This window comes from Barbus barbus (genome assembly GCF_936440315.1).
Source record: "Barbus barbus genome assembly, chromosome: 37".
Lineage (NCBI taxonomy): Eukaryota > Metazoa > Chordata > Actinopteri > Cypriniformes > Cyprinidae > Barbus > Barbus barbus.
In genome coordinates, this window is record NC_136715.1 from 24606960 (window position 1) to 24619529 (window position 12570).

General features: G+C 37.1%; 1 protein-coding gene across 1 annotated transcript in view; it reads right to left on the reverse strand.

Annotated features, from left to right (window-relative positions):
- Positions 1-4187: 4187 nt before the first annotated feature.
- LOC306856827 (uncharacterized protein) overlaps positions 4188-12570 on the reverse strand; it is a 39944-nt gene continuing 31561 nt past the window's right edge. Inside the window, exons 10-13 of the mRNA XM_079396313.1 lie at positions 9206-9423; positions 8479-9082; positions 5270-5487; positions 4188-5139 (exon numbers count right to left, since the gene is read on the reverse strand). Coding sequence (XP_079252439.1) covers positions 5070-5139; positions 5270-5487; positions 8479-9082; positions 9206-9423 — 1110 coding nt within the window. The 3' untranslated portion in view covers positions 4188-5069. The remainder of the gene's footprint in view (positions 5140-5269; positions 5488-8478; positions 9083-9205; positions 9424-12570) is intronic.

Below are 12570 nucleotides of genomic sequence, written 5' to 3' on the forward strand. Positions count from 1 at the left end.
AGAGGAGGTAAAGCCGAGCTAAAGTGTCGAGCTGCCGGCAGGAAAGCAATGCAGCCTGTTTACCAGGCCAGTGCCAAGAACCCCAAAAAAGGTGTTGCATTAGTCTACCACTAAACATTTCTTAAGTTTGCTTTTGAGGGCCAGGCATAAACCCTGCTGAAAAATCCTGCAATGCTGGTCACCTGTATCAGGTATGCTTTGCACACTGGCACCAGCATGGGAGGCTGGCTGCTGGTTTGCGGGATCTCAGCATGGGAAGCGGGTGTACTGGTGGACAAGCATAAAGTATGTTTTGCAGCTCGGGATGCTGGTATATTGGTGGTCCAGCATGTGTTTTTTGTGTGCTGGTATCTGTCCAACCAGTGGTGTAGCAAGTCAGCCCCATTTTTTATTTGAATTATTTCGTTGTAAAGTTGTAATTTATAACATTTTATAAATATATTTTTCATGCCAGTGAGGCAAGTATTGGCTGAGTTTAGGTTCAGTTTTTTGTGAAGTGTTCCTGCTCAAGACCAAGACCACACTGTTTGTTTTCTTTATTTTACAAAAGCAAAATTGGAGGATAGAGTGTCAGTAATGTATACAAATAAGATTAAACACTCAATTTTCAGTTAAAGGCATTTCATTATTGAATTCAGTGATGTCATTGTCTAGCTAAGTTTAGTTTAAATAGTATCTGTGAAATCAAATTGACGATCATCGCTAGAAATGAAGTGTACCCAACTGAGCAAGCCAGAGGCGACAGCGGCAAGGACCCAAAACTCCTTCTGTGACAGAATGGAGAAAACAACCTTGGGAGAAACCAGGCTCAGTCGGGGGGCCAGTTCTCCCCTGGCCAGGATATTATTGTTTATTTATTGTTTTAATTAAAATTTTAAATGTATAAATGTATTATATTTCTATTTAACTCCTTGTTTCAAATAAAAGTTCCCCTTCGGCTCTGCGGACCCCCAATCTGCCCGGGCCCATATGCACCTGCATACCCTGACGCTATGCCCCTGATTCCAACTAAACTTGCATACATGTTATATAGCACATTTCATATTGTGTGTTTGAAGTTAAATAAAGCCCAAGACCAATTTTCCAAATTTATTTTAATAATTTATTTACGAAATATGCGTGTTGATGATGACATGCTTACTGGCACACAGTAAAACGCTGTTAAACTGTTGAACAAACCCTCAGTTTTCATATGGTCCCAATATATAGAAAATAAAAGTAACAATGAAGCAGCGTTGTAGTTAGTGAAATAAAGTAGATTCAGTCTACAAGTGATGATTGACTCTAGTGATGACACCTGTGGTTGACAAGCAGCATCACTGAAGATGAGAGGAAAACAGAAAATAAGAGCAGAGGTGAGCAGAAATACAACTGATTACAGCCACACAGTCTTTTATGAAGGTATGCACACACAATCAATGATATCTCACCCATCTAATTTATTTAAAACAGGTAAAGTATTGTTTTTGTGAATTCCTCACATCTTCCTAATCGTTCCCCACATCTCACTAGAATCTATAAATCTACATATAGTGTTACAAAACTCTTTCCAAAACAAATTTATTTTTACAAATCCTATTACTCTTCTTACTTATGCATTTGCTTTCTTTAGATAAATAACAGACAAACAATCCTCAGCAGCGGGTCCCAGACCTTTACAGTTTAGTGTACCTCATCTTTAAAAAAATCAATCAGTCATTCAATCAATCTTACATCCTATCCACTTGGGTTTGGGGCACATGATTCCAGAAAGACTGTTGTTTTGTTAAACGAATGAAATCCAGTTTTTACAGGGTAACTATTCCTTGATTCTTAAAGGAAGGCTTTTGATACCGTTAATGATAAAGAGGCTGAACAACTTTTGTCCCACAGGGACCATTCCTTGGACCGGCCAACTCTATCTGGTTTATATATTAATGATTCACTCTAGGTTTGTCCAGAGGTTCAGGTTCAGATGCAAATGATACAGTTACTGACTGTATACTCATTTCTATTGAACACATTTCTATTGAACTTACTGCAGCATTGAACAAAGCATTACATTGGATTGTCTTTTTCTTTATGTTAATGTGAGCATGCACTTTTTCATGAGAATGTACATTACTTTCACACATGAGATATCCTATTTAAAGCAGAGGCGATAAATATTGCTGAGCACTTTAAATATGTAGGTACTGTATGATTATTGATTCTATGATGATGCAATCTTAATTTTATGGCTTTTTAATAAATCGTAATATCTTGTGTTTATATTCACCACTAGATGTCGATGTGGAAGAGGATATTAAAGGCTCTTCCACAGAAGAGGTTGCCTTTAGCTTTTAACATCTTTTATGTATCTAGAAATCGAATGAACGGATCTCTGCTAAAATAGAAATAAAATCTGCATTGTATATAAATTTAGTAAAGAAATAGGGTTAGATCTAAGGTATAGTATTATTCAACTGTTTTACGGAAACAATAAAAGTATCAAAGCATTTTATTCCAAGTTATATCCCAACTATTTCGAACCCTGTAAAACGAAAGATTATTTATATACACACACACATATATATATATATATATATATATATATATATATACAGTACATATACTGTATGTATATATATATATATACTGTATATATGGTGTGTGTGTGTGTGTGTATATATAACGTCACTATATATTATTTAAATTTACTGTCACTGGAAAGACTCTGATGGCTATGATATGAATGGCACTGGGCATGGGCCTAAATTCCTGAGACACGTAATGATATGTATACACAATATTTATACATAGCATGGAGACTGTTTAAATATGAGTTAAGTTAATAGATTCACCACATGGTCATATTATAATTATTAAGTTATTTTGCGTCCTCCACATAGAATTTTCGGTTTCATCTGGAACACGGAACATCTCTTATTCAGATATTCTACCTCACAAACCCCACTGATCTGCCACTTAAAGGCAGGGTAGGTGATTTGGTTCAAAAACATTGTTTGTTATGCTGGTTGAAAGTCTCTTCACATCCCGATTGCAATTACTACGTTAAGTGCTATAAATGTATTTATATGTAATTATATCTTCTGTGTAAGCCGTAGGACCATAATGTTCATCCAGTCCCAATCAAAATGTTCGACCCGAAGAAATTTTTTTATTTCTGCCCCGTTTTTTTAAAATCACTAGAACACATTTCTCAATACTTGGGTCACTTTTTCAAAACTCATCACAATGTGAGAACAACAGCAGTCAATGTGGGCTAAACTGTGGATCATTTATCATTGCTTTGGCACAAAGTGCATTCAATTACATCATTCAAATTACATAAATTATTCTCTCACTCAGACAAAAACAATGGCAAAACTCTGTGTGCCTACAAGCCAGTTTGCACCTCTTTACAAAACTGTTAAGCCTAAGTTCAAAACCTAACATAATACAAAAATGTATATAACAGAAATTTGCTACATTTCCACAGTAATACTGTACCATATTGAAATATATTATATAAAAAAATATACAAAAACAAAAAAAATCATCAAAGCAATTTGATATATTTGAAAACCTATACAAGGTGTTCGTTTTTCAATTTCATTACCACCTACACAAAAGAGGCAAACTTAGGAATAATCTTGTACTGTATGCAAACAGGAACTATGCAACACATACTGCAGTGAATTACAGTGTTTTTTTTTTCTAACACACTTTTTCCAAACTTTCCCTCCTTTTTTCAAAACTTTACACACAAATCCAAGAATTGCACAGACAAAATGCAAACAAGCTAGGCAACCTTATAATCGCTAACGTAACGAACTCGTGGAAAAATACCATCATATTTTCATTACTAATTTTTGGTTAATTTGTAAAGTATGAAAATTAAACCATGTTTAAATGCATAAAATAACTAATTTTACATTACAGCATTTATGTGCTGTTGACTTCCGTCCTTCTCACATTTATGCACATGGAGATTGAAAAGATAACAGTCCACCTCCCCCCTGCCCCCCTTTTTTCCTTTGTACAGAGTTACATTTAGGTATGATAGAACTGTTGCAATTGATTTATTTTACCTCCCCAGACTTTTTTCTTGTCTCTTCCTGGCTCCACCAGTGGAGGCACCATTGGCTTAAGCCCAGGAAGATGCTACACTCCTCGTGGGGTGTATTTATTTTTATAAAAATAAAAACAAAAATAATACTTTTATTCAGCAGATACACATTTTATTGATCAAAAGTGACAGTAAAGACTTTATTATGTTACAAAACCTTTCTGTTTCAGTTAAATGCTGTTCTTTTGAACTTTATATTCATCAAAGATTAAAAAAAAAAAATGTACACAACTGTTTTCAACACTAATATAATAATCAATATAAAATGAGAAAATATTTCTGAAGGATCATGTGACACTGAAGACTGGAGTAATGATGCTGAAAAGTCATATTTGATCACAGGAATAAATTACATGTTAAAATATATATTCAAATAGCAAGCAGTTATTTTAAATGGTAAAAATATTACTGTTTTGCTGTATTTTGGATCAAATTAATGCAGCCTTGATGAGCAGAAGATAACATTAAAATAATCTTACCATTCTAAAACTTTTGACTGGTAGTGAATGTTTAACTATAACAAACATAAGATTTTTGTATTAAACTTTTTAGTAATGAATTTCAGAAGCCTTAAATACCATAAGAGTGAAGGTGGATTGTATCAGTATAGCTTTGTCCTGTTGTGTAACACTTCAAGATTTCATTGTGTGCTTAATGTAATACCAGTAGTGCATACAGTCCACTGAAGTTTTTCTACTGGATAATCACACCATTTCAATTTAATTGTGCTATCCTATTGCATTTATTTAAATTTTTAAATTTTTATGATCAAAATAACCGTTATCTTTTCATGAACTCACAAACCGCAGTTTGGTAAACCCTGCCCTTGAGTTAGAGGGTGGAATAATTTTGCAAATGTTTTATTTGTTTGTTTGCTTAACTAATGTCACTTTAAAATAACACATGTTGATATCTGGTTAATTTGCAATAATAATATTAGACTAGAACAGTTTTTCAGCAGGACATATAAATCAAATCCTCATTCAATGCCTTCAGCCTTCAACTCATCCTTCACTCTCTTCAGGTAGTCAGTATCTGGATAGCCATATCTATGGACAGAAAAAAATACAAATACAAAAATTCAAATACAGTGATATTTTACACAAGTAAAAAATAAATATTTGATTACTGCTTTTACCAAACATGATAGAAAATTGAAAGCATTATATGAACTCCTACCTTTCAGGCCCGCCGTGTGTATTGGTCTTATGATGAATATGATTCCAGATGACGACATTCTCTAAACCAGAAGTTGTAGATATCCCGACCGTAAAGATCAGTTTCTGTTTAAAAGCCCTCTGCAGCAGTGCAAGCACTTCATTTCCTTCAATGTTGTCTGGCAGGTACGCATTACGACTTGCCCCCTGATAAGGCTTTCCTGGGTTTGAATGCTCATTCTAAAAATAATCATAAAAACATGTTTTACAAAATTACATAATTTACATATGTTTAACTAATAGAAACCTATCTACTAGGAGATCACAGATGTCTGAGAAACTTAGGCTTTAGAAATAACACTTTGCTGTGATAAGTCACCCATTTCTACCTAATTTTGTTTTGTGTAGACAGTATTCGGTGTGGTTTTTGGAACTTCAAATACTGTGAATGATTCTAGATAAAAGTCAGTTTTTTTGTTTGTTTTTTTACTTTAATTGTGATATATTTTCAAGAATATGAGAACATGTACACTGGGCCTTCATGACAATTTGTTTAATACAGGCAAGGGATAACGAGCCGTTAGCCAGTCATTATCGCAAAAACACACCTGGACAGAATGCCATATTAGAGTATATTAATACCGAAGACCTCTGATGTAATTTTAATACAACTGATAACTGAGACGCAAGATGCCGGCAGTTGTGTTTGTATGAAACAAGTCTGCGGCGTGATATGAGAGACATTAAATGTAGAGCCAGTTTGAGGGTTTATTTATAAGAGGTCTTTTAGCCTACATACAGTAGCCAATAGTTATATTTTAAAGATTCAAACTTTTTCATCATACAGAATCTGAACCACAAAGTCTACCTTTGTTTGTGTTTTCTCAAGCACAGTACAAATTACACAAAGCATAAGAAGAGTGTTTTATTTCTTAAACTGTACATTATTGTTTTCTTTTCTTGCTTCCTTTCCTTGCCTCCTAGTTCTTCCCAACTATCACTTAAGGATAGGATGCAAGAAAATGAAACGTGGACTGAGAAACTGAAGCATGACATGTTTGTAAATTGGTATATTATTATGCTGTTGAGGTTTGGTTAATTAAGAAATTCATAATAAATATTAAAACAAAAAAGCTACCCTGGTTAAGTATTAAATATGTATGGTTTATCTACACTGCACTGTAAAATATGGACTAAATTTACTGTATTGTAATACACAAGAAGGAGGGGGAGAATGTATGCATATGAGGTGTTTTGTCAAAACAACTTCAACAGATGATATACAGTACCCTCCAAAAGTATTGGAACAGTACAGACAAAATTGCTCTGTTGGCTGTGGAGTCGAGACATTTACAAATATGATTAAAAGATGAATATGAGACAAAACTACAGAATGTCATTTTATTATTGGGTGATTCAAAACAGATGTTTTACCAGCTAAGAACTTCAGCACTTTTAGAGTTCATCCCTCTATCTGATGTGAGCATAAGTATTGGAGCAGTTGCCTCACAGGTCTTTCTAAGTGATCAGCTGTGTCCTGTTGCATTAATTCTTCAGATATTAAAAGCAGGGAATGTGTCGTATCAGTTATATCCATTACTTCTGTATTCTGAATCTTGCATTTGATGATGACACACACAAACCAGGATGAAGATGAAGGAGCTGACTTTGATAGAAAAGCAAGCGATTTAGATGCTGAAAAAAAGAGGAAGTCACTTAGAGCTCTAGCAAAAACAAAGGGCATGGAGAAATCAAGAGTTTGGAAACCACCAGCGACACCAGCAACGACCAGATCGGCTGAGAAAACAACAGTAGTTGATAACAGACAAATCATAAAAGCTGTGAAAATGAATCCCAGAAAACGTTCCCAGAAAGCTGGGGTGATGCTCTGACAATCTACTGTCCTCAGGAGACTTTGACACAGAATTACAGATGCTACACAGCAAGATGCAAACCTCTGACCAGCACCAAACAATAGAAAGGCAAGATTAGAGTTTGCAAAAAAAGCACAAAGGTGAGCCAGAAGAGTTTTGGAACTGTGTTTATGGACCGATGAGACAAAGATGAACCTTTATCTAAGTGATGGGAAAGCAAAAATATGGAGAAAAAAGGGAACTGCAATGATCCCAAGCATACAGCCTCATCTGTAAAGCATGGTGGAGGTGGTGTCATGGCATGGGCATGCATGGCTGCCTCTGGAACAGGCCCTCTCAACTTTACTGATGACTTAATGTATGATGACAGTAGCAGAATGAATTTGGAAGGGTACAAAACCATCTTACCTACCAATATTCAAGAAAATGCCACCAGATTCATTGGGAAGTGCTTCATATTGCATCAGGACAATGACCCAAAACACCCTGCCAGTTCAGTCAAGGAGTTTATAAGGGCAAAGAAATGGAAAGTATTAGATTGCCCAAGTCAATCTCCAGATTTAAATCTGATTGAACATGAATTTCACCAGCTGAAGAGGAGAGGAAAGGCAGAAACTCCCCAAAACAAGCAACAATTGGGATTGGCTGCATTAAAGACTGGGAAAAGTATTTCAAAGGATGAGACCAAGAGTCTGGTGATGTCTATGGGTCACAGACTCACTGCTGTGATTGTGCGCAAGGGATCTGCAACTAAATAATAGCTTTTAATCTTTTATATCTGCCTTATGTTCAACTGTCCCAATACTTATGCTCACATCAATGAGTGGGATGAACTCTAAAAGTGCTGTTCTTTTTATTTGGTAAAACATGTATGTGTTGAAACGGCTAATAATAAAATGTGACATTCTGTAGTTCTGTCTCATATTCATCTTTTAATCATATTTGCAGATGTCTTGACTCCACAGCCAACAGAGCAATTTTGTCTTTACTGTTCCAATACTTATGGAGGGGACTGTACCTGTTGAGCACAGTTAGTAAGCTCCATCCTCACTTCCTCACAGTGCAATTAGACAATTGAGATGTCCTTTATCATAGCGGACTTTGATCGGTTTCTGGGTCACAGGCATGAGGATCATGGGGAAATGCAAAAATGAAAAGTAACCCCGTGACAGTACTTCTGCCTTTCACAGTGTTAGCAAGACATAATGGCATGCAGAAAAAATAAATATACCTCAGACCTTTGTTTATATATTTTTTTTTCAACAGGCACAACAGCACAAATTTTGTCTTTTGTAAAGGCTGTGTTATGTGGAATTAAACAATATGATGTGCTAAAAAGGTGAATTCAGTTTCTTACCGTTTGAATACCACTGGGTATGTTGTAGTGTATTTCAATAGTGCCACAGCCTGGATATCCAGGGAGACTCGATCTGCTCTTTCTTACATTCATTGTTCCATCCGGTTGGTTTCCCTCCAATTTCCCAAACACTTCCTTACAGACAGGACAGATGGATCCCAGACTCTCCACTGACATCCTTATACATTCCTGACAGAATTCATGCCCACATCTCAGTTTTGTCTTGTCAGTGAAGCTGTCCATACATATAGTGCATGTCTCCTCTTCAGCATGAGCACCTTTACCGTCATGTTTAGAATCATCTTTTGATTGTTCATTGAAACCAGTATCTGTTTCGCCTCGCGATCTAAAATTCAGTCTCTCGCCCCGTCTTGCTCCACCCACTGCTCCTGGACCATAATCAGGCATCTGATTCCATCTGAATCCTCTTGCATGAGGAATGTTACCCAAGTAACCAATCCGTTTCTTCATCTTGTCATCAAACACATTCTTCTGAAGTTTGTCCTTGAGTTGGCTTTCCAGTCTTGTTGTGTCTTCTTTAATGCCTTTGGTCTTTAACTCATCTTTCACTTTCTTCAGGTAGTCGGGGTCTGGATAGCCATAACTATATAATTATGAAGTACAGAGAGTGAGAAATAAAACAAAGTTCAAATACAGTAATATTTTACATATTTGGTTTTGTAGGACATGATGGAGAATATAAAGCAGATTTTAAATGAACTCATACTTTATAAGCCCGCCGTGTGTATTGGTCTTATGATGAATATCATTCCAGGTGACAACATTCTCTAAACCGGAAGTTGTTGAGGTCCCAACAGTAAAGATCAGTTTCTGTTGAAAAGCCCTCTGCAGCAGTCCGAGCACTTCATTTCCTTCATCGTTGTCTGGCAGGTACGCGTGACAATTTGCTCCACGATAAGGCTTTCCTGGGTTTGGATGCTTATTCTAAATCATCAGAAAAATTGAGTATGAGCATAACCTTTAAAAAAGGACTTATTATGGGATCACAAATGTCAGATCTGTTTGTACCTTCCCTGCCTCAATGTGGGGAAACACTGTTCCTGGAAGGCCCCTATATGCCACAGATTTTTTTCATAGCTCTGTAATCTTATACACACAAACGATCTAATCAAAGTCTTTGGGATTACTAAAAATTACAGGAAGGTATATTTTATTAAGAGTTAGAACTAAAATCAGCAGGACAGTAGTTTGCCAGGAACAGAGGTGCCAAGCCTTGCCTTGTATTGTTATTATTTTGTAAAGTGTGTTTTGTTTGTCTTTGTTCATCACAATCTTTAATTCACTAGTCAGTTTTATAATATTTATTGTGACAGACACAGTGATGAAGCGTGCCGAACCGTGCATGGAGAACCGTGCGGTTCGTTTTTTTTCCGCGAACCGTGCCACCCCTAGTCTGACATGGCTGCATTAACACTACTGCGGTTACTGAAACCACGTCTTCTTTCTTTGTGTGAACATTTGAGCGGCATTACGCAAATATTTCCACATTGTGATGTAGACATGTGGGGCGTGTTTGAATGAGCTGTTTTGGGGGGGGGCGTGGCAAGAGTCTTAGCTTTGATAAAGAATATCTCTTTGGTTTTGAGACTTTAGTCTTTGCAACTTCAGGGATCTTATCTATGTACAAACAGCTTGTAAAGAGAAAGGAAAACTTGAAATCGCATCATATGACCCCTTTAGGTCAAAGTAATGGGATACATCATCATGCTGTCCTCTGCAAGCCAGGAGAATAAACACAAAGCAGCTGTAGCGTGCATTTGTCAAAAATGGTTCTCGCATATACAGTTGGGCAAAAAAGTATTTAGTCAGTCACCAATTGTGCAAGTTCTCCCACTTAAAAAGATGAGAGAGGCCTGTAATTTTCATCATAGGTACACTTCAACTATGAGAGACAGAATGGGGGGAAAGAATCCAGGAAATCACATTGTCTGATTTTTAACGAATTTATTTGCAAATTATGGTGGAAAATAAGTATTTGGTCAATAACAAAAGTTCATCTCAATACTTTGTTATATACCCTTTGTTGGCAATGACAGAGGTCAAACGTTTTCTGTAAGTCTTCACAAGGTTTTCACACACTGTTGCTGGTATTTTGGCCCATTCCTCCATGCAGATCTCCTCTAGAGCAGTGATGTTTTGGGGCTGTCGCTGGGCAACATGGACTTTCAACTCCCTCCAAAGATGTTCTATGGGGTTGAGATCTGGAGACTGGCTAGGCCACTCCAGGACCTTGAAATGCTTCTTACGAAGCCACTCCTTCGTTGTCCGGGCGTTTGGGATCATTGTCATGCTGAAAGACCCAGCCACGTTTCATCTTCAATGCCCTTGCTGATGGAAGGAGGTTTTCACTCAAAATCTCACGATACATGGCCCCATTCATTCTTTCCTTTACACGGATCAGTCGTCCTGGTCCCTTTGCAGAAAAACAGCCCCAAAGCATGATGTTTCCACCCCATGCTTCACAGTAGGTATGGTGTTCTTTGGATGCAACTCAGCATTCTTTCTCCTCCAAACACGACGAGTTGAGTTTTTACCAAAAAGTTGTATTTTGGTTTCATCTGACCATATGATATTCTCCCAATCCTCTTCTGGATCATCCAAATGCTCTCTAGCAAACTTTAGACAGGCCCGGACATGTCCTGGGTTAAGCAGGGGGACACGTCTGGCACTGAGTCCCTGGCGGCGTAGTGTGTTACTGATGGTAGCCTTTGTTACTTTGGTCCCAGCTCTCTGCAGGTCATTCACTAGGTCCCCCCGTGTGGTTCTGGGATTTTTGCTCAACGTTCTTGTGATCATTTTGACCCCACGGGGTGAGATCTTGCGTGGAGCCCCAGATCGAGGGAGATTATCAGTGGTCTTGTATGTCTTCCATTTACTAATAATTGCTCCCACAGTTGATTTCTTCACACCAAGCTGCTTGCCTATTGCAGATGCAGTCTTCCCAGCCTGGTGCAGGTCTACAATTTTGTTTCTGGTGTCCTTCGACAGCTCTTTGGTCTTGGCCATAGTGGAGTTTGGAGTGTGACTGTTTGAGGTTGTGGACAGGTGTCTTTTATACTGATAACGAGTTCAAACAGGTGTCATTAATACAGGTAACGAGTGGAGGACAGAGGAGCCTCTTAAAGAAGAAGTTACAGGTCTGTGAGAGCCAGAAATCTTGCTTGTTTGTAGGTGACCAAATACTTATTTTACAGAGGAATTTACCAATTAATTCATTAAAAATCCTACAATGTGATTTCCTGGATTCTTTCCCCCCATTCTGTCTCTCATAGTTGAAGTGTACCTATGATGAAAATTACAGGCCTCTCTCATCTTTTTAAGTGGGATAACTTAAAGAGAGAACTTACTACAGGCAAGGGATAACGAGCCGTTAGCCAGTCATTATCGCAAAAACAAACCTGGACAGAATGCCATATTAGAGTATATTAATACCGAAGACCTCTGATGTAATTTGAATACAACTGATAACTGAGACGCAAGATGCCGGCAGTTGTGTTTGTATGAAACAAGTCTGCGGCGTGATATGAGAGACATTAAATGTAGAGCCAGTTTGAGGGTTTATTTATAAGAGGTCTTTTAGCCTACATACAGTAGCCAATAGTTATATTTTAAAGATTCAAACGTACAAATTACACAAAGCATAAGAAGAGTGTTTTATTTCTTAAACTGTACATTATTGTTTTCTTTTCTTGCTTCCTTTCCTTGCCTCCTAGTTCTTCCCAACTATCACTTAAGGATAGGATGCAAGAAAATGAAACGTGGACTGAGAAACTGAAGCATGACATGTTTGTAAATTGGTATATTATTATGCTGTTGAAGTTTGGTTAATTAAGAAATTCATAATAAATATTAAAACAAAAAAGCTACCCTGGTTAAGTATTAAATATGTATGGTTTATCTACACTGCACTGTAAAATATGGACTAAAATTACTGTATTGTAATACACAAGAAGGAGGGGGAGAATGTATGCATATGAGGTGTTTTGTCAAAACAACTTCAACAGATGATATACAGTACCCTCCAAAAGTATTGGAACAGTACAGACAAAATTGCTCTGTTGGCTGTGGAGT